The sequence below is a fragment of the Taudactylus pleione genome, unplaced genomic scaffold (genome assembly GCF_031769625.1).
Source record: "Taudactylus pleione unplaced genomic scaffold, aTauple2 ptg000148l, whole genome shotgun sequence".
Taxonomy (NCBI): domain Eukaryota; kingdom Metazoa; phylum Chordata; class Amphibia; order Anura; family Myobatrachidae; genus Taudactylus; species Taudactylus pleione.
Window position 1 is genome coordinate 1,910,387 of NW_028284550.1, and position 27,486 is coordinate 1,937,872.

Sequence of the window (27,486 nt, forward strand, 5' to 3'; positions counted from 1 at the left end):
AATTGCCTGCAAAGGATTTACAACAAAGTATTAAAAAGTGAAAGTTAGATTTAGGATTGTTTAGTTTGTCCCATTACTTTTGGCCCCTTAAAAAGTGGGAGGCACATATAGAAACCGTTGTAATTCCTACACCGTTCACCTATTTGGATGTAATTACCCTCAAATTAAATCTGAAAGTTTGCAGTTAAAGCACATTTTGTTTGTTTCATTTCAAAGCCATTGTGGTGGTGAATAGAGGCCAAAATATGAAAATTCTGTCAATGTCCCAATATTTATGGACCTGACTGTATGTAGTCAACTTCGTAATTTATTTTTGTTCCACTTGCAGAGTGCACAAACCAGACTAAGTCAAAAATGTTATTTGGCGAGTAGTAGGGCACGCAGATATCTGGTTTACAAACTTTGGGGGAAACGAGTCAGAAATCACATTAAACTTGTTGTGACTTCACAAGGTACTAAAATTCTTAACCCTGCTGCTATAGCCAAAGAGTTTGTGAAATACTATGCTCGGCTTATAACTTACAGAATGATGTGATAACTTACAGTCATCTTCTACCACAATTTCAGTTAGATGAGGATGATTTACAATCTCTCAATGCTCCTTGGTCTTAAGCAATGCTCCTGACTGCTATAAAATCACTGCACATAGACAAGCCCCCCATCCAGATGACTTTATTAATAACTTTTATTTACAGCATCAAGATGTTTAACCCACACCATTGCCTCCCTAATTAATGCAGCCACAGACCATGGATACTTCCTATCTGAAATGACAATGGTTATTACTATTCCCAAATGATCCAGAAGATTGTAAAAACTTTAGCCCATTTGCTCTGCTCAACATGAACATTAAACTCTATGCTAAATTGATCATGACTAGACTAAGTCACTACATTCCAAAGTTGATCCATCTGGACCAAGTGGGTTTCATTTCTGGTCGTCGGGCATCTGAAAATACCCACAGAGACCTTGACATAGATGGCCTTGTGCACTAATGAATGTTTGCTGCTTCTCTCTCTAGACGTGGATGAAGGCTTTTGACCATCTCCACTAGTCTTTTCTATATGAGGTCTTAAGATACATTTGGATTTTATGGAGATATTTTTAGCTCTATTCACGCTCTCCATATGGGCCCTTCTGCTAGAGTGTTCAGCAGTTGGCTTCCTCTCTGCCCATTTACCTATTACAAACAGTACCTGCTAGGGATTCCTGCTTTGGTCTCTTCTCCTTCTCCTGGCTTTTGAACCGCTGGCTTCTAAGATTCGAATGTCCATTGATTTTTCTGGTGTAAGGGGATTCACATAAACTGTGTCTTTTTGCCAAAAAAGCGTTACTGTTTGTTACTGACCCGAAGAACTCATTGTCTGCCTTGCATGACATACTTCTCCATTATAGTGAAGTTTCTCTGTATAAATTGAACAATTCCGAGACTGAGGCCTTGCCCAGTTCGCTCTCAGAACAAAGTTTCAAAATCTTAAATCAAAATAAAAATATGTCTGGAAGTCTGATCAACTTTCTTAGCTGCGCTGAAATATTCCCGTCTCCTTAAAGTATTTACGTGCAACTACTGTATGTATGACCTGTTTTGTCGTCAACTTTCTGAGCTGCTGGGGTCGTTGATTTTCTTTGAGGCCTCCTGGTTGAGCCGCCTAGGGGTGTTTAAGATTACTGTATTACCCAAACTGATGTATCTGTTTAGGACTACACCCTACACTGCCCAATGCTTATATATGTCTCAAATTCACTAACTTCTCTACTGTAGTTTTTTTCTGATGAGGGAAGCCACCTCTTATGGCGTATGCTAACATGGCTTGTACCAAATCTATAGGGAGATTGGCCATTCCATATATACTGTAGCTAAATATCAGGAGGCAATCCTTATTGGCACAACTAGGTGATTGGTATCTGCCTTCCTCCAATAAGCAGTGGGTTGACTTGGATCAATCATTATCTCCCTCCTACCCTTTGGTTGACCTATTATGGACCCCAAAACAGGTTCCCCCAATCCCGATTATCTCCATTACTCAGTCTTGTCTGAATTAGGAGTCTGGGACACCCTGGTGTCTGCTGAAAAATCCTTTTGCATTCCAATTCATTCTTGCCCCCTTAAAACTTTGGGAATTCTGATCTCTAACCTCCATATGACTCTTCAGTGCTCAAGAGGCATTTCCTATATTGCACATTTGCTCCTGGGTAATTCCCTTCTCCTTTTTACACTGCTCAAAAATTACTATAACCTTCTCCAAAGACATTTACAAATATTGCCAAATTTATCATTCAATAACTACCACTCTCTTACTTAGAGGTGCTCTCCAGTTACTCCTGTCTAAGGTTACACATGGTGGCAGTAGGGGCTCTATCACATTTAGGTACTCGATTCTCCAAACCTCTAACCCGACAGCCTCGCTGAAATCTCAGCCGACCTAGTTTCAACCCTCTACTAAGAACAATGGCACTTGATGTATCTTCACTCCTACCAATTACAGTATCTCACTGCTCCAAGCATATTGAAATGCAGGTCAAAATTTAGTTTATACCTTACTTCTACTAAATTCCATAAGATGTGGCCTGGTGTTTATTCCTTATGCTGGAGGAACTGTTCTTGGGTTGGAGACATTTATTATGTGTTCTGGAGCTGTCCCTACATTGCGCCTTTGTGGAACGAGGTCCACTAGCTGATCTCTGAAAAATGCTTCGGACCATTTAGACTTCTCTCTAGAAGTGGCAGTTTTCTATCTACTGTATATCATTGTGAGCTTCCTAAATCTGCTCCCCCACTGCTCCATAGAATGGTTTCCAAAATATAGTTTGCTCCTACAATGGAGACCTCTAATGTGACATATTTTACCTCTAACTCTTCTCCTATAGTCATATGTTTTCCGTGGCACCTCTATTTTACAGTAAGGTTGCTTTAACACCTCCACACTTTAGTCTTCTTGAAAGGCCTGTACCTGCTTCCACCTCCCCAATTTAAATCGTATTAGAGGATGCCGTTTGTATAGTTGTGTCTTGTTTTTTTTCTTCTTGTTCTTTTGTTTTTATTTAAAATGTATGATTTATTATTTTTTATACATGATAATCCAAATGTGTATCCCCCCTATTGCTATCTGTACCCAATTTCCCTTCTCAAAAATTTTAATAAACATTTATTGATGTAAAAAAGTTCGCTTTGTTGTCCTAAATAGTGATCCACCTCGTGATTCTATGTATATTAATTTTTTATTTTTATATTTTTCGTGACACTTTAAGATTTGACATTTGAGATTGACTCTGAGGGGTAAATATACTAAAGTGACAGTTTTTAGAAGTGAGTTAAAAGTGATGTTGCCCATAGCAACCAGTCAGATTCTAGCTATTATCTTCTAGAAGGTGCTAGTTAAATGTTAAGCAGAATCTGATTGGCTGCTATGGGCAACATCACTTTTAAAACTCACTTCTAAAAACTCTCCATGGAATTTATTCTACAGCTTTGGTACTATTTTTCTTAGGTGCAGAAGTGTAATGGAACAAGGAAACCAGACATCTGTGAACACATTCATCCTCCTTGGCCTCTCCAGCATCCCGTATCTCCAGGCTATATACTTCCTGCTGTTCCTGGTGATTTACACCATCACACTCTCGGGAAATGTTCTCCTGATTGTAGTTGTGAGAGCTGACAGCCAATTGCACACTCCTATGTACTTCTTCCTCACCAACCTGTCGATCATAGACATTTGTTTATCTACCAGCATTTTGCCCAAACTACTTGCCAATACCTTATCTCGGGACAAAAACATTTCCTTCTTAGGATGTGCCTCCCAGATGTATTTTTCCTTAGCCTTGGAAGCAACAGAGTGCATAATATTGGTCATCATGGCCTACGATAGGTATGTAGCTATCTGCATCCCTCTGCGTTACCAAATGATTATGAACAAGAGATTGTGCCTTTGCCTGGCCGCTGGCTCCTGGACATTTTGCTTTACTACCTCTTTGATCCATATTATATTCACTTTCCAGCTGCCTTTCTGTAAATCCAACCATGTTAACCACTTCTTCTGTGAGATTCCCCCCGTCTTCCAGCTCTCCTGCAGAGACACGTTATTCAATGAGGTCGCTGTGTACATCTCTGGTGGATTAGTTGCTCTTTGCTCATTCATCTTGACCATTTTTTCTTATTTTCACATAATTTCTACCATCCTGAAGATCCGCTCCAGCACAGGGAGACACAAGGCGTTCTCCACTTGTGCCTCACATTTAACCGTGGTTTTTCTCTACTACGGCACCATTATGTTCATATACCTGCGTCCCCGGCACAGTTACTCCCCAGATCGGGATAGAGTGGTCTCCATACTCTACACGGTGGTGACCCCAATGCTGAACCCCATCATCTACAGTATAAGGAATAAGGATGTCAAAGGAACCCTAAAGAAGAAATTTTCTCGAACAGTATATAAATAATAGAGATGTGCGCTGACCCTTCATGTTTTGGTTAAGGATCTGGGTTTTTTTTTTTTAATTGATCAAATTAAAAAAAAAAAAAACAGCTAAAATCATGAATTTTTTTGAAATCCAAAACCGTAAATTAGGATTTAAAATCCAAATTCCGAACCACGGGAAGATGAAAACCTTGACTTGGATCTGTCCAGATCTCGTCCGGAGATTAGAACAGTGACTTGGATCAGTCCGGATTCACGAAACTCTGGTGGCTTCAGATTTTTGAAGAACCGAACCGCATGTTTCTAATAAATAGATAATTAGTCACTGCACTAACAAACTCTAGCGCTATAGTGCCCAATTCTGCACTCAATTCTAAGTTGAGTCATATAATGTATATTTGCCCCATGTTTTTGCACAGACATTGCCCCTTTTGTGCCATTGTACTGTACGGGAGTTACTGTACGTAATTCAGATAAAAGCACCACTTACTTCTCTGTTTGGATGCTACACTTAATGTAGTAGAGATGTACCTGTTTTCTTCTCATGTATTGCTTGTCTGACATCCATTAAAGTATTATTTATGTAATATACAGTATATAAGGGGATATTAGGAGTGTTATTATATGAAGTGTCATATTTGTAGATTGATATATAAAGTATGTTGGGTTTCTTTAGCAGTGCAAGTCACAGGGTTCATTTACTGTACTGTGTGGGCCTGATTCACAATCCACGTCGCAGTGCACATGGATGTTGCGGATATCAGCATATTGCACATGCACCAAAGAAATTGCCTTTTGCACATGGATGATCGGAGTTCGCTAGTAGATGAGGATTGATCCATCGGTCGACTACGCACACTATCCGTGAAAAGGGCATTTGCTAGTGGTAGCTGGGCGATGATGAGGATTCATGGAACTCTTCTGTCTCCTGGTAGCGGTATAGGCGTTTAAACCGCCCCCCGTGCTTGATCGCAACATGCGGATGGAGGTGAGGCACCTGTTTCAGACAGATCGCTTGCACCCAGCATGGGGTATGTGCAAGTCCAGATACTAATTATGATACTTGCGACTGCGGATGCAGTAGCGGGATGGACTTTAGTATACACGAGTGATTCACACATTAACATTAGGAAGTAAGTAGGCTACCGCAGCTGAATGGAAATGTGCCCGCGGATGTGTCCAACTCAGAATCCAGCTGTGTGTGGACAAACAACACTCTGTAAATTAATGGTGTTTTCCAGGGTTGGGTTTGAAATCCCGGCTGTTGGGATACCGCTGGTCAGAATATCGACATCGGCATTGCGATAACCAGAACCCCGACACCCATAGGAAGTAATGTAAGTATTTTTCTAACCCCTTCCCTAACCCACCCTCCTCGGTACCTAACACTAACCTCCCCTCCCTAGTGCTTAAGCCTAACCTCCCCCTCCCTGCACCCCAAGCCTAACACCCCCTCCCCTGGTGCCTAAACCTAACCTCCCCCTCTCTGCACCCTTATCCTAACACTCCCTACCCGGTGCCTAACCCTAACCCTTCCTCTAATACCTTACCCTAACTCCGATACCTAACCCTAACCTCCCTCTAACACCCCAATACTTACCTTCGGGATGCCGGCGGTCGGGATACTGGTGTCGAGATCCCGACCTGTTGGGACTTCGGTGCCGGTATTCAGACCATCGGCACCCTGAACGCCGGGATTCCGACTACATCCAGTTTGCCCAATACTATTGTCTTGCCTCTATAGTATTTGCCATACAGTATGTCTTGTAAAAAAAAATAGACTATTGGCTTTATTTTATCAAGGGGCAATAAGCCTTATTGCCGGTAACATGGCTTTTTTTCCACCTCAGCCTAACCATGTATGGTGCAAACACCACAACACTTCTTATGCTAACACCACCTCAGTCCATACAATAGAAGAGAAGTGATATTTATTTATAGTAGGTAAAGTAGCAATAATACATTGTACAGTATAATACATGATTATTTGTGTAACTACAATAAAATCACATGTACGAAGACCGCGTCAGTGGAGGACATACTAAATGAAAACTATATTTATCTGTTCATGGAATAAATGCAAAGGGAAGTAGCCTTTCTTAGATACACTTATTTAATAAAACACAATTAAACTTACATAATAACACACAATAATACAATCAGAATCCTTGAAAATTCAGGTATCTTTAATCATTTAAATACATTTGTATCAAATGTATCCAGGACCGTCAGAACAAAAATATCCAGAGAGTACAGATTAGTATATGATAGCAATAAAATTTCACGTTCTAATCTGTATTGTACTCCAAATGTTATTTTATGCAGTATCCTGTAGTATATTTGTATACAGACTCAAAACGGGGAGCAGCTGCTGTACGTTTCAACTTAACCGCCCGCTGCACCCGTCCTATGTGCATGGGAGGTCCTTGCTCTGGTGGGTGCCCCTTTGCATTAGTATCTTAGTATCCCTCAGCAGGGCCAAGAGTAAAAATTGGCAGTGGGAGCAACAGCGGAGGCCCAGATATGGCACGCTGATCTCCCGGTGACGGCAAGACACTCCACAGCAGTAATGTTGGGCTTGAAAGGCACCCAGGGCTGGTTAGCCTTTACACTGGGTGGTAATAGTCAATAGCATGTGCGTCCTCCTCTGCACAGTAGATTCGGCTTTCATACAGCAATTAGATTACCCTGATAGGTTCCAATATCAATAGCAAATATCTTGGCTTTAGATCAACACGTTTTGTCTCTTATCTAGGGACTTTTTCAAGATAAATGTCTGGCCCAAGAAACCTCCATTTATACCGATCCAAATTGTTTAATTGGAAAGATAATTACATTAGTAAAGCCTTTCCAAAATCCATTACTCAGTTCATTGCATTGCAACAATTTGATACCATGTTCTAGATACTGTTTCAGCCTGGTCCTCTATGGCCGTTATATTGATGATCTGTTTATTATTTGGGAAGGGGGTCACGAATAAGCACAAAATGTTGTTGATTATTTAAACAGAAATTCCTACAATCTTAGATTCACGCACACCTTTAGTTATGATCACATGGAATTTTTGGATATAGCCTTCTCCATCAGGAATAATGCAGTGGTCTCTTCAAATTTTGCTAAACCAATGGGAGCGGATCACTATTTACATTTCCGGAATGGACATCACCGCTCATGGATCAAAAATATATTTAAAAAATCAATTATTATGATTTTGGAGGAACTGTGAAGAGGATGAGGATTTTTTGTTCAGGGTATCCAAATAAATTATTAGAGGATGCTAAAAAAAAACATGTTCTGTCCATTAATAGATCTACATTACTTCATATACAAGGGCCTAGAGAAAGAAAAGATGATGTGAATCTAATAACCCAAATAACCTTAATAGAGACAGAGATCCCCTTCCTCTCATTTGATAAGAAAAGAGAGTTTATTCCTTTTATTTCTAAATATAATACCAAGTCAATGGACATAAAAAGAATAGCAAAATCTAATGTTAGCATCTTAAAACGAGATCCAATGTTATCTGGCTGTCTCCAAGACAATCCAAATATTGTCTTTAAGAAAATTCAAAACCTAAAAACTTATGGGCACCTAGTGAACTAAGAGTAATTCCATCGACCCCTTCCTTTACAACATGGATTCCATCCAAACCTACTGGATGTTATCGATGCAATAGAAATACGTCCATTACACATTGAGAAAAAAAAACAACTACTATGTCTTGTGGGAATCCCAATATTGCGTTTATGTTCTGGAATGCTCTTGCCACTTACAGTATGTGTGAAGAACTATTCGATCTGTCAACACTCGATTCCGGGAGCATAGATGCAACATTTAGAAGAAATTAACTAATCATAGTGTCCCAAGACGTTTCTCTCAATACCATAATGGGGATCCGAAAGAACTGACACTCACCATTGTGAAGAAATTTTGGGGAATAAAAAGGTGTGTGGATACATTTTATTCTTTTTGAGACACAAGATTATTGTGCAAAATAAAAAAACAGTATGGTCCAAAAAGTGGATCCACAGGTGCTAGGACTGAACAAAGACTTTGGGAAGTGTTGACGTTCTCCACACTTTGGGCCTGATTCAGAGCCGGATGCTCTGACAAGAGCGCTCGCTCTGAATCAGGGCCGTCCTACCTATTATTGGAGCGGCCTCCTGGCCGCTCGCATAGCTGTGGGTGACCCACAGCTTATGTGAGCGGCCAAAAAGATGGTCGCGATGGTCAAGACCATCGCGACCATCGGGCTTGCGACGAGACCCTGCGGTAGGGTCTCGCTGCCGCAAGCCCAGGAGTACTTTTGTCTCTATCAGAGCCAAAGGCACTCCCACTGACATCACTAGTGATGTCAGTGGGGCTGGACCCAGACGGTAGGCCTCCGTCTGGCAGCCACGCCCAAGGGAACGCCTCCGTCTGGGCAGCCACGCCCCTGGCACGCCCACCAAAGGGGGCATGCTGTCACTTACCATCGACAGCATGCCCCCTTTGGTGCGAGACCCATAGCGACGGCTTGGCCCATAGCGACGACGGCGCATGCACACTAGGGCAACATTGACCCGCTCGTGAGCGGGTCTGAATCAGGCCCTTTGTTCTGTAGGGGTTCAGTTTCTCAAAAAGAGAATAAAAAAAATATACCATATAGGGTAATAAAGTCTAATTCAAAGTGGCAATTATAAGGTAACCATGGCTCCCTACCAGAGAAAATGGTCTACAAGATAAGTAGACACATCAGCTTTGGGGGGGTTTATGGGTGATCTCGTTCTGGACTGATCCTTATCCTTCCTTCTTATTTCTCCTTCTTGTCTTAACCACTCCGGTATATATGAGAATGGGTAAGAAGGATCCAAATAGTGTAATACAGTACTTTTATTTGGTAAAAATAAGCAACATATAAATCATCTACAGGAAATAGGGTAGCCGCTCACCGTACCCACTTCAGGCTGAGAGGACTGTGCAGGAACTGGTTAGCTGGCTCATGTAAGACCTTGATGGTGGTATCCGGGGATGCCTGAAGGACTACACCTTTACTCTTTTTGTCTACTTTTTGCAAAGTGGACTATAAAATCTGGTGAGCGGCTACGCTAAGCCATGGTTACCTCATAAATTGCCACTTTGAATTAGACTTTATTACCCTATATGGTAAATGTTTTTTCCTCTCTTTTTGAGAAACTGAACCTCTATAGAACAAAGTATGGAGAACGTCAACACTCCACTTTGTTTAGATCAACTTTTTGGTTGATATTATATGTTATAAGATTATTATGCACCCCGATAAAAGACTACTTTACTTATTTTCTCTATAATATTTCTACCACCATAGAAAGCATTGCGGAAAATAACAAAGCTAATCACGTCACATAGCTCCACTTCCCAAGGGATACAGGCTATTTGCATCATGGATAACTCCATTAAATTTGGGAGTCTCCCGGATATTTTGAGAGAATAGACAAGTGTGCATTAAGCGCTCATTTACAGGGCTAGCGCTGCATTGTTTAAAGCAATGTACCTGTACAGTTGCTTTTATTTGTGCATTCTTATTTTAGCTTTTTCCTTTTATTTATACTTCATGATAAGCTACCCAGTATACTACATTTAAAACCATACTGCACTTCATTTCTTATACATAAAAACATCATAGTTGTAAACAAGCCCATAAGGGGGATGGTATAGAACAGCTTTGTATGTTACTTTTATTCAGTTAATATTGTAAAAGTACACAGAAATAGCACTGTCTCTTTTGTAATCTAATTCAGGGGCGTATCTACCCCTTGTTCAGGATGGCACTTGCCAGGGGCGCCGGCCGAGAGAGGTGCACTGTACCGGTGGTGCCACCCGTGGCCAGGGGGTAGAGTCAAGGTGGGACTGCCAGGGCTGGAGTCCCGGGCACGCCCCTGGCTCCTACCCAATGTAGATGTCCAGGCGGCTGCCTGTCTACAATGAATAAAGTTTTATTTTTTTCATGACATCACATGCGCCGCATCGCTGCACTCTCAGACTGAGGAGCCGGCCACAGCCACAGTCAGAAATTTCAAGGGATGGCAAGTATTTCTGGGCTGTGGGGACTGGATGCAGAGGGCCGGGGGCTGGAGCTGGGGTGACAAAAGGGGGGGCTGACTGATGAAACATACGGGTGCTGGCTGGTCAGACAGAAGGGGGGGCTGGCTTGGTAGACAGAAGTGGACCTGCCTGATGAGATAGAAGGGTGTGCTGTATGATGAGACAGAAAGGGTGCTGACTAAAGACAAAAATGGACCTGCTTGATGAGACAGAAAGGGTGCTGACTAAAGACAGAAGGAGGGCTGACTGGAGAGACAGAAGGGGGTGCTGGCTGGAGAGACAGAAGGGGGTGCTGACTGGAGAGACAGAAGGGGGTGCTGGCTGGAGAGACAGAAGGGGGTGCTGGCTGGAGAGACAGAAGGGGGTGCTGGCTGGAGAGACAAAAGGGGGGGCTGGCTGGTGAGTCAGATTGGTATGCTGGCTGGAGAGACAGAAAGGTGTGCTGGCTGGAGAGACAGAAGATGGTGCTGGCTGGAGAGACAGAAGGGGGTGCTGGCTGGAGAGAAAGAAGAGTGTACTGGCTGGTGAGACAGAAGGGTGTGCTGGCTGGAGAGACAGAAGGGGTGCTGGCTGGTGAGACAGAACGGGGTGCTGGCTGGAGAGACAAAAGGGGGTGCTGGCTGGTGAGACAGCAGGGGGTGCTGGCTGGAGAGACAGAAGGGGGTGCTGGCTGGAGAGACAGAAGGGGTGCTGGCTGGAGAGACAGAAGAGGGTGCTGGCTGGTGAGACAGAAGAGGGTACTGGCTGGTGAGACAGAATGGGGTGCTGGCTGGAGAGACAGCAGGGGATGCTGGCTGGTGAGACAGCAGGGGGTGCTGGCTGGAGAGACAGAAGGGGGTGCTGGCTGGTGAGACAGAAGGGTGTGCTGGCTGGAGAGACAGAAGGGGTGCTGGCTGGTGAGACAGAACGGGGTGCTGGCTGGAGAGACAGAAGGGGGTGCTGGCTGGTGAGACAGCAGGGGGTGCTGGCTGGAGAGACAGAAGGGGTTGCTGGCTGGAGAGACAGAAGAGGGTGCTGGCTGGTGAGACAGAAGAGGGTACTGGCTGGTGAGACAGAATGGGGTGCTGGCTGGAGAGACAGAAGGGGATGCTGGCTGGTGAGACAGCAGGGTGTGCTGGCTGGAGAGACAGAAGGGGGTGCTGGCTGGAGAGACAGAAGGGGGTGCTGGCTGGTGAGAGAGAAGGGTGTGCTGGATAATGAGACAGAAAGGGTGCTGACTAAAGACAGAAGGGGGGCTGGCTGGAGAGACAGAAAAGGGTGCTGGCTGGAGAGACAGAAGGGGGTGCTGGCTGGAGAGACAAAAGGGGGTGCTGGCTGGTGAGACAGAAGGGTGTGGTCTTACATTGCTGCATTCATCTTTCCCTCTATCCTGACTAGTCTCCCAGTTCCTGCCACTGAAAAACATCCCCACAGCATGATACTGCCACCACCATGCTTCACTGTACAGATGGTATTGGCCTTGTGATGAGCGGTGCCTGAGATCCTCCAAACTTAACACCTGGCATTGATGCCAAAGAGTTCAATCGTTGTATCATCAGACCAGAGAATTTTGTTTCTCATGGTCTGAGAGTCCTTCAGGTGCATTTTGGCAAACTCCAGGTGGGCTGCCATGTGCTTTTTACTAAGGAGTTTCTTCCATCTGGCCACTCTACCATACAGGTCTGATTAGTGGATTGCTGCAGAGATGGTTGTCCTTCTGGAAGGTTCTCTTCTCTCCACAGAGGAATGCTGTAGCTCTGACAGTGTGACCATCGGGTTCTTCTTGTTCACCTCCCTGACTAGGGCCCTTCTCCCACGATCGCTCAGTTTAGACGGCCGGCCAACTCTAGGAAGAGTCCTGGTGGTTCTGAACAAATTCCATTTACAGATGATGGAGGTCACTATGCTCATTGGGACCTTCAAAGCAGCAGATATTTTTCTGTACCCTTCCCCAGATGTGTGCCTCAAGACAATCCTGTCTCGGAGGTCTACAGACAATTTCTTGGACTTCATGCTTGGTTTGTGCTCTGACATGCACTGTCAATTGTGGGACCTTATATAGACAGGTGTATGCCTTTCAAAATCATGTCCAAACAACTGAATTTACCACAGGTAGACTCCAATTAAGCTGTAGGAACATCTCAAGGATGATCAGTGGAAACAGGATGCACCTGAGCTCAATTTTGAGTTTCATGTCATAGGCCGTGCATACTTATGTACATGTAATTTCTTAGTTTTTTTTTTTTTATTCAATTTGCAAAAATCTAAAAAAAAACTTTTTACACGTTGTCATTATGGCGTATTGTGTGCAGAATTTTGAGGACAAAAATTAATTTATTTCATTTTGGAATAAGGCTGTAACATAACAAAATGTGGAAAAAGTGAAGCGCTGTGAATACTTTTCAGCTGCACTGTATGTACTAAGCCTTGGAGAGAGATAAAGTGGATGAAGATAGCGAACCAAACAATCAGTTCCAATCTACCATTTTTCAAACACAGCCTGTAAAGTGACAGGAGCTGATTGGTTGGTACTTTGGGGTCTATGTACTAAGCCCTGGAGGGAGATAAAGTACCAGCCAACTAGCTCCTAACTGTCATTTTTCAAACACAGCCTGTAACATGACAGTTAGGAGCTGATCGGTTGGTACTTTATCTCCGTTCACTTTATCTCCATCCAAGGGTTAGTAAATAGACCCCCAAAGATCTGAAATTCAGGTGTTTACGAGTCACAAGCAGAATTAATTTATAGAGGGAAGATAAATCTGATTATTTTTCCACTGGCTGAATAAGTAAATAGGTCACTTTGGAATCATAGATGTACCATACCTAGATTTTAGCAAGGTTTTTTACACTTTAGAATGATAATTTAAATTAATTGATTTGATTTAGATGCTGGGGGGTTGGGTTTAGGGACCCCCGGTGGGATATTATGGTTAGGCACCCCCCGGGGAGGGTTAGGGTTAAGCTGCGGGGAGAGGGAGTTAGGGTTAGGCACCACTAAGGGAGGGTTGGGGGAGGAGAAGGGAGGAATAGGGTACTTACCTGCCCCTGTCAAGAGCTTCACTCATCAGACTCGGTAGTAAATAGAACGTATTGAGATGAGGGAGCATTTACCAGTGGAGGTCCCCTAATAACTGTGATTAGACCAGTATTTTTCAATGTCTTTATTGGTGGCATTACTACTGGTAAAGGAAAAAAAATTTTTGTTCATGGTGAAAACACCAGGGGGTAATAAAATGTTAAATATCGTCCTTTGGTCTCAGAAATGTAATGGTTGCACAAAAATGGCAAATACAGAGGGGGAAAGGATTTACAGTAGGACACAGTGTAAAGGCAATCAGCCAGTGTAGCTAAGCAATGTGCACGGCCAATGTGAAACTATGTTGCATAAGAAGAGGAATTAGGAGCAGAGAAAGGATGATGATGACACTATATACAGTAGGTCATTGGTGAGATCACGTATAGAATTCTGTATCTTCAGAGGGACAGAAATAAATTAAAGACTTCACAAATAAGGGCTATTAAAATGTTGTATGATCTACTGTATAACACAGAGGCGTCTGATACGGAGGTGGATGGATAGAACATCGGGCACAAGTACCAGATGTTTTACATGAAATCGTTATGACATACCGCCGGACCTAAGCCCGGCGAATGAAATACCGATGGTGCCTGGTAAGTATCCTAACTCTCCCCTCTCCCTCCCCCTAACCCTTCCTTAGGGGTGCCTAACCCTAACCTCCCCCCTAGTGCCTAACCCTAACCTTCCCCCAGGGATGCCTAAACCTAACCCTAACCCTAACCCTAACCCTCTCCGTACCCTAAACCTAACCCACCCGGGGGGGATGCCTAACCCTAACCTCCCTTCCCCTAGCCTAATACTAACACTCCCGGAAAGGTGCCTAACCCTAAGTCCCCCCGGAAATCCCTAAACCCAACCCCCCCACAGCGGCTAACAGGTCCCGACGCCCGGCTTACCTACGTTCAGTATGCCGGGCATCGGGATTTCGGTGTGGGGCTGATGATAAGTGTTGTTATTTAGACGCCTATCATTAGCCCATGCCAGGATTTCACAGTCGGAAGCTGGCAGTCGGCATTTCGATCACCGGCTTCCTGACTGCATACCGTTTTACATCTGCGTATTCATCCAAGATGCAATGCACTTGCGCCCCTATGGCTACCGCTGGGGGATGCAGACCGGAACTGCATAGAGATCCATACAATTTTTATAGGCGCTCCAGTGCGGTGACAAGAAGGGTGGTTGTCATCAGCCGTCTAGCACAAGTGGTACAGGCCCATACTGTAGGGAAATGTACACACGTAGACAGACACAAATCTGATCAAAGGGCCTGAAAGTTTTAAGAATAAAAAACTGGCGGAATATAAAATAGCCAGCTCTGCAATTGTCATGTATGTATGTATGTATGTATGTATGTATGTATTAGCTAGCTCTGTCAATGTCATTTTCTGCAAAATGTAAATGCAAGTCTGTATACAGTGTAGAACAGTAAAGCCTAGATTTCTTCGCATGGAACCCAAAAATAACCACTGAATGGCCTATAGAAGCTTGATATAGCTGATCATGGTTTCAAAGCTGCATAAGTAACCTGAAAAAAACAGAAATATAAATGTTTAAAAGTAAAGAAACAAAACAAATGTCAACACGCAAAGGTAGTATAATATAGTTCTCATTATGTGGTGCATATACTGTATGACAAGGGGTGGGATGAATCAATCAACGAAAAAGGTCTACTATAGGGCTGGTTAACAATTATTATTTTTCGGGACGGGATCTTGTGCTACTTTTTTTTGTTGATTTGCTAATTTTTGCATAATATTAATATACAAGCCTGCACAGATCCTAGCAGTCTATACAGTGCTTTTGAGAAATCTGCCGGTGACATGCAGGTCTCAAATTGGCCGGATTTGCGGTTGGTTGTGATCCCACCTATTAGTTAATCTGGGATTTGCTCACTTTTAATGGTAAAAATATTGATGTTCAATTGTATAGTAGTATGTAGTTTTGAGTTTAATAACTCTGCAGGATGCAAACCCACTGGGAAACTGCAGAAAACTCGTCAGGATTTCAAACAACCAGTAAATTTCCCCTGTAGTTGGGTAGACATTTGGGTAGACCTGGACACTGTCTGGGTGGGTCAGGGCAGTGACATGGACAAAAGAGTTTCCCACGTTCCTGATTTGAAATGTTTTGCTGTTTGGGGATGTGCCGGAACGATCATGTATAGCTCATTTAGCTGTTGCGTAACTGAGAAGAATCACAGACATTAGGGCTACTTAAAGCCTTATGTTGTGTACATACTGTATTTTTCAACATTTCACAAGTACATGTAGAACAGGCAATTTTCAGCAGAACTTTTTAAATGTTGCTGATCTCTGGCCCTTACAAATTAGCGCTTACGTTTGTGGCTTAGTGATGTCATCACTAATCCATATGTGAAAATGTTGTATATTAGAACTTACAGCATACTTGCCGACTTCCTGGCTCAGTGGGGGGATGCGTTTGGAAAGTGGACAGGCCGGTGGGCATGATGTCAAGATTGTGTCACCATGGTTATGATAACGCGATTCAGTGCAAATCATGTCATCAGCCGCCCGGACGGCCCACTTCCACTCGGTAATGGGTGGCTATAGGCAGGTGGCAGCCGGCTCCCGGAGACTTGCCCCCTCTCCCTGGTGGCCGGGAGCAACCACCTGATGGGATGGGAAGGTTTACCAGCACTCAACCGACAGCATTATGTTTATACAGGATGTAATATCTTTTTATAATATATAAATATTTTTTATTTTATTTTTTTAATTTACAGTGTACATTATGCCACTTTCCCATACGTACCGTCTCAGTCTCAGGCCTAAATCTCACAGCACGTTCTACAAATAGATGAGAATATACAATGTTTACATACGGTAAAGGACTAACAAATCAGACTTTATATGGTTTAAAAAATAACTATGTTAATTTTATAAATTTATTAATGTTCTATATTTTGATTGGTTGCCATGGGTTAAAAGTTAAAATAAAACATTCTTAAAGTGATTAAAATTATTTTGCGACCCCTGCACCTTATTTGCAAATGTCCCTTATTAGCAAACTCCATATTTTACACCATGAAGACCTGTGAGTAAGTTAGATCTTCACAAAGCAAAACTTAGCAGCTTATGTATTAGCCAGCGAGATGAAGGCTCTTGCGAGTCTGCCCGTATTTTAAAGAGACAGTCATTTAAAAAGCCAATGTACAAAGCAGTCATTTGGTGAATTTGTTTTTCTCTCCATACTCAGTGTAAACGTACCGCAGTGAGTGTCAGGACTAATGCCAGGAACAGCATCAGGACAAGTGGTATTTTTAGCCAATGCCCGACGTCTGCAAGCAAGAATTATCTGATGTATGAGCAGGAGAGCGATGACGACAGCTAATGCCACATACAGCACGTTATTGCAGACGGTACTGTCATCTTAAACAAAACAAAAATAAAAAATAATTAGAATATTTGAAGACATTTTTACAGACAACTGCTAAAAACACTTTAAAAAACTAATTAGAAAAAAAGGCAATTTTTTTTTAACAATTTCAGCTGTTTGTTATTTTAAGTCAATATTTTTGCCTTTTGATTTTAAAACTTTGACTTTATTGGAGCAAAGGATCAGCAGTAACTTGCGACTACCAACATCACCAATCTTCCCTCCCATTGTGGAAAATTAAATGTGGACCTTATAGTCAAAAGTTCATTTTACATCACACTTTTACATTTTTATCCCAAAATTATATCTTTCAAAAAAGTTAGAATAGTACAGACTGAGTCTCCTACTGTATATCAAAATATTCCGAAGTGCGGAATATTCAGTAAAACTGATTTCTTTTTAATCATGACTCAGATAGTGGCAAGTTTGCTTTCTGATGGTTCAATTTACACAAACTTTGTTTACTGCACAAAATTATAAAAAATATTGTATAACATCAGGCTGTGTCTATAAGGTACATATGAAACATAAATTAAGTTTGTGTATATATACAAACTTTGCTTAACAAAATTATTAAAATATTGTATAAAATTACATTCAGGCTGATTTTATATTGTGTATTTGAAACATAAATGCATTCTGTGTTTAGATTTGGGTCCCATCCCCATTATGGTACGCAAATATTCAAAAATACAGAAAAATCCAATATCCAAAATGCTTCTGGTCCCAAGCATTTTGGATAAGGGAGACTCAAACTGTATTTCTAATGTTCCCAAGGCTCTTGCGGATTTCAATAATAAAATGACACCTGTACAACATGTATATAAAAAGCTGATTGCAGTACTCAAACACATAAACAAAAGGTAATCCCACACCAGTATACTAATTGTTCTCATACACTATCACAAGTCTCATCTCATACCGGTACATTGATATTTTCAATTAAACAATATCTCTTGGTACTTATAAGTGTGGTGCTACCACCAACTCTAGAATAAATCCACAAACAGCAGTAAGAACAAAGGGGGATATGCTGATGTGGTGCACTTTGAGACCTTCTGTTATATTAGTTTTATTTAGAAAATCACTAGTCTTTATTGATATGTGTTAAAATAGTTTAAATTGGAAATATATATTGGCAAAATATAAATTAGAGAATGCACAAAAGTATAGAAATAAAATATGATAAAATTAAATAAAATTCTGCAGCCACTGTATTTCTTGCCAGCACTGTCCATTATAATGAGTATATACGAACATTTTGGTCAGTGGAAATAAATTGTCTTTTGTTCCACCCAAAAAGGAAGTGGCCACAAACACTGTAGCTTCTGTTTCATGTCTCTCAATTAGTTAATAGGAACTTTATTTATTGTAGGGTACATTGTACTAGGACATTGAGGGTTATTTACTAACTTTCCTGAAATGGGGAAATATGCTGTAAATCAAATAAAATCAGTGTCTAACGTCTACTAGACGGATACTGTAAATAGTAACTGCTGTTTCGTTGCCTTAGTTTCACTGCAGACTGGCACCTTTGACCAATGATAGTAAATTATTCTAATTAACGTAAGACAGTCTGCTTGTTTATTTTTTATATATATATTATTTTAAATATAGAGCACCGCCTGATATTATATTTTTTTATATATATTATTTTAAAAATAGAGCACAGCCTGATATTATATTTTTTTATATATATTATTTTAAAAATAGAGCACAGCCTGATATCATATTTTTTTATATATTTTTATATTGGAAACCTTTCAAGTTTATTATTAAAAAGCATTTTATATAGAATATAGTATTTCAGTCCTACACACCAGTCCGTGGACCAATGTAACTTACACTCTATGGGACTAATTCATAGTTGGACGCTATTGCTGCCACAGCTTTGATTTTTTCAGCTGAGGATGTGCGAAATTGGCTGATGGAACAACTGCCGGAGCTTGTATTGAGACGCCAAATGGAGCCATCGCAGCTGTAAGCAACTGTGTACACATATGCAGCATCAGACGCAGATCAGCAAACAGACTCCCTAAGTCTATGGTCACTCAGAATGGCCGCCATAACTGAGACACTGGAGCCCTGTTTCCTGCGTATGGGTTCGCAAATGCAGGATTTGATACACCCCTGAAATGGTGAAGACATGCCTGGAATTTGTCCAACATTCCCCGTTGTCTCCCCCAAACGCTCCCTGCCTGTCAATAACACTGCGATCACAAACTCGCAGTGTGTGAGTACGGTAATGTAACTTGGTGCATGTGCTGTGCTACTAATGGGCAGTGGCAAAGATTTGCTAAATTTGCAAAAACATTGACATTACGTATAACTCTGAATTAGACCCAATATTCACTACCACATGGAGATACATATAGACTACCGTTTTAGTTTTTGTCAAGAGCCAATCAACCCACCGGTATGTTTTTTTTTCACCAATGCATATTACTACAGCTGATACATATTATAGGGCAATGCGATCCAATAAACAATTTTTGTATTCATCCACAATTGCATCAGTGTCATTATTCAACATCCACATATAATCACAGACATCAGGTCACTGACTCGATTCACAGAAATAGGTGCAGGTCTCAAGCATCATTATCTTAACCATTGTACAAAAGGAGGAAGGACACCATCATCAAGAGTAGCTCCTGCACGCTATTCCCCTACACCACCGCCATAGCACAACACTCCCAATTCCTGAATCCCACCCCACCTTTATCCAAAAAGGCCTGAGAGCCATTATACTCCGAGACTGGCTCCTTGAAACAACAACACACTAATTATAGTTGAAAGGGTTAAACTTTAGTCTGAGAACTGTGTGTTTGTTCAGGAAACAATGGAAAGCTAAGGGGCGGTGATTGGGCAAAGTTACTTATAGGCTTATAGGCTGAGATGGGGTCTGAGGCCTTTTTGTCCTTTGTATCCCCCCCTCACACACACACACACTTGTCCTTTTCTTGTGTGTGGTTGGCAAGTTGGATGCTTGTATCATGCTTGTGCCACAAGCAAATGGGGCCAGTGGGCACATTTGATGGGAAGTGGAGGTGTATATGAAGTAAATCACATAGAGACCACATGAAAGTTAGGTTTGGAAACCACCTGGAAGTTAGTCTAGTTTTGGATAAGAGGAATTGGGGGCGTAAGCCCTAGTTTTTGCAGCATACTGTGCAAGGGTCGAGTGATTGACTTCCCCTTTATTTTATTAAAATTACTGAATCACATAATGCAACAGTCTCTTCTGGGTCCGGCACTCATTTAATCTAGTGGCAATGAGTACACTACACCTATTCCTATCCCTCCCCCCTCAGCCTAAATCAAACCCACCCTAATTTCCTATTCCTAACCCCCCACTCCTGCAGTCTAACCCTAACCCTCTCCCCACTCCTGCAATCTAACCCTAACCCTCCCCTCCCACAGTCCATTCTTAATGCCGTCAAACTGCATAAAGTTGACATTTCACATGCCGACATAGGGAACATGTTAACATTCTGCAGATATCAACATGTTCCATGTTGACATTTCAACAGTCGACATCATGTCGTCATTATGATTGACAACATTTTGAATGTCGACATGGTTACCAAGTTTATGACCTCTTTTAAAAGCATGATAATAGAGATTCAGAGGTATTAGTTACATACATTTGCAAATATATGAACAAGTGCCAGGCCAATCGTCAAGGCTCCTCTATACTGGCATCCCTAACATTAAGGGGTTCACGCCCGAGATGCAAGGCACCCAAAAAAATTTCCAGCCAAGGACCATCCCCAGGGCATCACACGAAAAAGGGAAAAAAGGTGATAGTGATGTGTAAAGAAAAGATGTGTAAGGATAAATCATTATGTAGCAATAATTATTTTGGGGTGAGCGTTTGGGAGTGGGGCCCCCGGGGTTGTTCTGGCTGGACCTTTCTCATGGCATCACCACTTAATTCACATAGAATATTTTTATCACTTCTCTATTTGTTTGTATATTATTTATGTAATTTTAATTCTTTCTCATTTCATTAACACTTATTGATTTATCCTTACACATCTTTTCTTTATACTTCACTATCACCTTTTTTCCCTTTTTCGTGTGATGCCCTGGGGATGGTCCTTGGCTGGAAATTTTTTTGGGGTGCCTTGCTTCTTGGACGTGAACCCCTTAATGTTAAGGACGCCAGTATAGAGAAGCCTTGACGATTGGCCTGGCGCTTATTCATATATTTGCAAATGTATGTAACGAATACCTCTGAATCTCTATTATCATGTAGGATTTAAGTATTGTTTTTGCAGCAGTGCGCTGGGGGTAAATCCCTTTTTTCTGTGTTCAATGTAAACCCCGCCCTTTACAAGCACCTGTGGTATGCAATTAAGTGATTTGAGCAACTACCATATTTTTTTGCTCTTTTAAAAGCATGACAATCATTCCTTTATTTAATAAGTTCTCCACACAGTTAGGGTTATAGTGGGAATCTAACCCAAGACCTCAGTGCTGTGAGGCAGTAATACTAACCACTACACCAACTGTTCTACCCCATGGCTGCCTGAATTATATATATATATATTTATATAATGCTATTATAATGGATCATTTGCTCATACCGAGAATCAGCATTCCTCAATTCCTCAGGGACTCAATCTTACTCTCTTTCGTAATATACAGTAGCCCCGATAAAATGTTATCTAGCTTTAAAAAAAAACAAAAAACTTGCAAATAAAAATGTCATTCTATTGTATTAAATTGTTAAAAGAAAAAAATACTAAAATTAATATTTCAACAACATAAAAGGTGTATTTTGTACTTACCGTTATTATTGTCGAATGGGAGCTCTGTAATACTGATAGCGAAGACTGTGGAGAGCATTTCTATGTAACATGTTACATTTAGATGCTGACTAACACTAGGTACAATGATCAAGCTCCTCAGACTCCCTTCTGAATCCAGAGTCGTCCAACCATCTAATAGACTTCCATTGATAGACCACTTAATCTGACTCCACTTTTTTGTCCAATTACGGGCAACACACAGTCGCAAACTTTTCCCGGATTCTGGATTTTCTTTCTTCGCTGGAACGAGCATAGATAGTGTGGGATCCACTGGATCACCTTCTGTGTAAAGGCCACATCCATTTGTTTCAAAAAAGAATTTATAAAAAAAAAATAAGCATTAGAGTCACTTTAAACCAAATTGGCCCTACAGTACATTGCTGAATGTGTGACGCCTGAATAATGAAAACTGCCAAAATGTGGCCTGGTTTCATCACACAGGGGGAGTTGTATCAAGCCTTGGTGAGAGATAACGTGGAGAAGTTGCCCAAAGTGACCAATCGGGTTCTGTCATTTCATAGACTGTACTAGATAAATGACAGTTAGAAGCTGATTGGCTGCTATTGGTCACTTTTCCATCTTTATCTTTCTCCAAGGCTTGGTACATCTCCCCCTCAATCTGGTCAAGAGATGACTGCAATGATATGTACAGTCAGTATGTGTAGTCATCTGATGACACTAAAAGAAGGATACAGGTGCACAACTCCAACATTACTAATAATACATAATATAATACATTTTGCAATAGAATTTTGCACAAATTAATTAGAGGTTTTGGCATAATCATGGCCATGGTTATGGGCCTACCCACCGCGCCCAGGTAACCTCTGAGGGTAGGTCCCTAACATACTGGGGTTGAAATCCAGAGTGCAGGACACCCCCAAACAAGCCCAGCTGAGCCACCCCAGGGCATCACTCTGATGAGGAAAGTTGAAGTGTAAAAAGGTGTAGGATAGATAAGAGCATCTGATGACAGTAATACTTGGGGCCAAGTATGCTTCGGTAATTTGGATTACCTGTTTCCCTTGCTCTCCACGGATCAGATCTGTACATTATTGCCATGTTAGTCACAGACAATGATGCCAAAATTACCATATTGCCAAGTGTGATTTTAGTATTCTTAACACAAGATCTCAATTTGGCTAAGTTGCCTTAGCTATACTGCAAAAGAAGATATGTGGTAAAGTGCTGCGTATATAATAAAGCATAGATAATATTAGCCTACTTTATGAATAAAATGTATGTATTTTTGGGTGTACCACATGCCGCTTTATGATCCCAGGTGTGAGCTTCCCACACCCACAGAATGGCAGCCCCATCCGTATTCGTTACAAACTGCTTTGTCAGCTGGACTATGTGATATATCTGTTAACATGTCCGTGTGGACTGACATACGTGGGAATGGCCACGTGTAAGCTCTGCGAGAGAATGGTGAACCATCGTACTTCGGTACGACAAGCATTGGCAACTGGTAGTGTCGTATAATTGATTGGGTACCACCACTGACATGTGGAGATCGGCCTTGATTCTCCAAAAAATTGGAAGCGGGTGGATTTTACGCCTTGGGATGGTGACTCTTCAAGCCTTAAAAGAATGCAATCCATTAAGTATATTTTTATGGTGATTCAGCCTTTTTTCTCTTTTTGAATTGTGTATATCTATTTAATATGTTTTTGTTAATATTAGGTTTTGATCAATACACTCTTTTTTCTTTTTCTTCTTCTTGTTTTTTTACTTTTTTGAACATTGTATCATCTTTAGTGTGTAATAATGCAAGTTCTGTGGTTTTAATATACATGTTTCCCCGGCTCCATTTGACAGACCATCCAGAATTATTATGTAGATACACTATATGGTACGATATAGACCAACTAAATAAAAATAACCATTCAGCTGAAATATAATAACTGGTATACTACTACAAACAATTACAGCTTTTGCTTTAGATATAAATTTAGTGTCACACATTCACTGTATTTCTTTCAGAGTCCCTTATGCATCTTCAATGTTTTAGTGTGTGACTATAATAAAAAAAAGTTGTCACATGACAGACAACATAGTGTTTGTCTTGTACTTTGCAAAGCAAACCTTTTACCAGTTGTTACTGTTTTTGATTGTTTATGGTGATTGACTTAAAAAGTATTTGTAATGTAATTTCTCTAAACACACAACGGTAATTCATGAACTGTAAACCTATAATAAAAATGCTGTTTTTGTAATATTAACTTTGCTCAGTTGCTCCAGTTTTATGGGTAAACACTGGTGATTGCAGTTAGTGTCTGAGGAGGTGCACACTTTATCTGCATTGTAGGAGGCAGCGCAGCCTCAATTTTTCATTTCGAGGTCCCAAACATCAAGTCCTGTCCCTTTAATTATTTCTAGGTGCTCTTCAACCATTGTTCTAAAGAGCTTATGCAGATAAACAAGCATTGTGGGTCTGCCGATGGTATTAGACTCACAGCCACAATGCAAACAGGAAACAATTGTGCACACAGATAAGAGTAACATTCTAATGGAAATCACTTATCAGCTGCATCTGTTTGGGCTGATTTTAGCTTAGCATAAATGTATATTAGAAAGTCACTGATGTACAGTACTATAACAGTGATATACAATGCACCTATTACAGTGTAATGTGACAGGTGCTGCTGATGCATGCTACCTAATGTACAGTAGGAGGCATAATATACTTGGTAAACAATATAACATACATAGGTAGCAAGTAGGTTACCAGATACTGTGCAACTACTGTACAAGGACCAAGGTGCATGGGTTGCAGCCTTAGATCTTTAAGGACATGCTGTGACTTTTACTTCCATAGCTATGATTTGATGCAGTAGGAACTGAACATGTATCCTTACATATATCCCATTTACTTACACATACATTTATCTTTCATTCTTACCCGTAACAACTAATGTACTGGCTACATAGAAGACTTGGTCCATTCCTGGCATAGAACAGTAATAAACTCCAGAGTCAGATTTTTCCACTTTCCTAATAGCCAATGCAGTGACAACTTTTTCTTTGCAGTAGGAAAAATATTTCTCAGTGCCCTTAATATTATGTGAAGTACAAAAACTGTTGTGAATGTCTTCTAATCCACCATCCTTGTTTTCTTTGTACCAGTGCAAGTTATTTTCCCCTGTAAGTGCAATACTGCATGTGATGTTCGTCGATTCACCAACTTGTGTAAACTGAACCAGCAACACATTTTGTGTTATTCCATCTGCTATGATACCTGGAGAAAACATATTGAGTCAATTTTTTATTTTTTTTGTAATTTCTGTTTATATTATTCACCGGGCCCACCACGCCCATTTTTTTAATAGTTGCAAGAAGAAATAAATAAACTAAAAAATAGCACCTAATGTTTTGAACATGATTTAGAGGTATAATATGTAGTACTGGATGAAAAAGATTTTGTGGATGTTTAACATGTTAGAGAATTTCAAAATATATAAACAATCAGAATTTAGTCACAATATATCCATATACATGTAAAAAAAAAGTGGAGAAGGAAATAAAGAGTTGGCAAACCAAAATAAAAAAGTGCCACAATAAATTAGCAAAATTGCAGGAAATAAATTTAAGCAATTGAGTTTTGCTGCAGAAAAAATTATAGGGGAAATTATACATGAATAACTTAATCCTGTCAGGCAAATGTGGGAAATTCTGCAGACAAATGCAAATTGAAGTGAATATTCTTCAAACATTTTCATCACCTGAACTTGCCAAGCTGTTCAATTTAAATTTGGTAAAAATATCTGTGTATGTTTATTTGCAAAATTATGTATTAGGAGATGCCTGTGTCTAGAGTATTTATTTGTATAGTTGTGTGAATGGCTGTTGGAGAACTTTACTTATTTGATTTTCAAGAGCAATCATAGTTCTGGTCCTACAGGTAAATTCTCCCAAAGCTAAGCAAAATCTGATATTTAGATCATTGTAATTCAGCAATTGTTTGGTCTGTATTTTATCATTAATCTCAATTTAACAATCAAAATTGACTTAGAATCAGAATATAGGTACATTTGAAATAATGCACAATTAGAATATAATATGTATAGGTGATATATAGATAAATATTATTGTTAATGATAGACATATGGATTTTTTTCCCAAATGTAAAGTGCAACAGAATATTCTGATGCTATATAAATAAAATTAATGTCATCGTATTAGCGCTGGTCTTATGTACCATATTAGCACTGGTCTAATGTTCATGAACACAAATTGTTGTTTGTTTTGTACAATGTAAAAAATATTGTGAATTACTGTACAATCTTCAACAATATGATAAAACCAACCAAGTGATTTAATAAAAGGTCAATGCATACTGTATTCTTTAAATAAATGTTTCTCTATGAATTATCATTTTAATAAAGTCGGAATCAGAATATAGTTATAATTAGAATATAGTTACAGTTATAATATAGTCACATTCAGAATATAGTTATAGTTATAATACAGTCACAACAAGAAAATAGTGACAGTTATAATATAGTCACAATCAGAATACAGTTATAATCAAACGATGGACCAAATAAGAATGTATGTACAAACAATATATTGTCAAAATCAGAATTAAATGAATTCACAGTCACAATATAGACAACGTTATAATATAGCCATAGTTATTATAATATAGTCACAATCAGAAAATTGTCACCATCAGAATATAGACCCAATCACAATAAATGTATAATTAGAACATAGCCACAGTAATAATATAGCTACAATCCTTTTATGGCCATGACATATTCAGTGATTTATAGATAGAAATTTGTAGCTGGAAAAAGCTGGATGAATAATTATAATACTTACACTGGATAGAAGTATAAAAAGCCAATGCTATCCAGACTTTCATGTTTCCCCCTGTAATTACTACTAGCATACAGCCCGATCCGTGCTTGCTGTGTATTGCTTCCTGTCAAACTCAACATGCGGAAACTGTACAGGTCTTGAAAAGATTACTGTACATCATAGAATATAGGTCCTTGGTAAAGAGCAATGTCTATTTATTTATACGTTGTGCACTGTAGTGATGAGAAAGATATATGCACAGGTCAGGGAGGTCAAGACATGAATTACTAATATCATAGGGGGACAATTCAAAAACAAAAAAATATAATCAATTAAAAAGAGAAGTAATATGTTTGGCAGCTGGGACATTAGCCTGAAAATGTAATTATTTAATGACTAGTTGATACTCAGGCCAATTCAAGTTCAAGTTACATGCAAGACACCCACAACTGCACATAGAAAAATGTGGATATTCGACCATACTAGAGTTCTGCTCATCTGTGCAACCGAATGTCCCTATCCGAACAATTGGCTTTCTTCGTTGCCGTCATCACTATCACGGCGCGTTTGTACCAGGCCCATCCTTGGATATCAAATCAGGTAATGTGAAATCAAAGAGGGTCCATAAGGAGTGTCTGTACAGCATCCATGTAAACACTTTATAGAGAAATAAAATAATTTACAGTATAAATTAATAAATATAGTAAATGACTGATCGACTAGTGCAGGGGTGTGTTAACTGCTTAAAAATAAGAAGATAAATTAAATATTAACTAATTAAAATGCATGTACAATACATTTTTGTAATTTTTATTTTTTCAGGAGAATTTATAGAGTAAAGATGTATAGGGGGTTACTGATAAGTCGCCCTACAGTTTAAAAAAATTGGTGAAGATTTAAAAAATAAATGATAAAACGCATGTGCTAA

At 40.2% G+C, this 27,486-nt stretch overlaps 2 protein-coding genes across 2 annotated transcripts; one reads left to right on the plus strand and one right to left on the minus strand.

Annotated features, from left to right (window-relative positions):
* Positions 1-3,501: 3,501 nt before the first annotated feature.
* LOC148522281 (olfactory receptor 5V1-like) lies at positions 3,502-4,437 on the plus strand. The gene has a single exon (XM_088474200.1). The coding sequence runs from the start codon at positions 3,502-3,504 to the stop codon at positions 4,435-4,437; it is 936 nt and encodes a 311-aa protein (XP_088330326.1).
* A 10,600-nt stretch (positions 4,438-15,037) lies between these two features.
* LOC148522282 (uncharacterized) lies at positions 15,038-26,649 on the minus strand. The gene is made up of 6 exons (XM_088474150.1): positions 26,580-26,649; positions 24,658-24,993; positions 21,732-22,034; positions 16,767-16,928; positions 16,312-16,346; positions 15,038-15,064 (listed from the first exon to the last, which is right to left on the minus strand). The coding sequence occupies exons 1-6, from the start codon at positions 26,647-26,649 to the stop codon at positions 15,038-15,040; spliced, it is 933 nt and encodes a 310-aa protein (XP_088330276.1).
* Between the last annotated feature and the right edge of the window lie 837 nt (positions 26,650-27,486).

What these genes read in the sequence shown, in the direction of transcription:
- LOC148522282 (XM_088474150.1), bottom strand. Translation starts at nt 26,649, where the DNA reads ATGCTAGTAGTAATTACAGGGGGAAACATGAAAGTCTGGATAGCATTG. An exon ending in TTTTTATACTTCTATCCAGT is followed by an intron (nt 24,994 to 26,579) that starts GTAAGTATTATA and finishes TGTTTTCTCCAG; the next exon opens with GTATCATAGCAGATGGAATA. An exon ending in CAGTACATTAGTTGTTACGG is followed by an intron (nt 22,035 to 24,657) that starts GTAAGAATGAAA and finishes GCCTTTACACAG; the next exon opens with AAGGTGATCCAGTGGATCCC.
- LOC148522281 (XM_088474200.1), top strand. Translation starts at nt 3,502, where the DNA reads ATGGAACAAGGAAACCAGACATCTGTGAACACATTCATCCTCCTTGGC.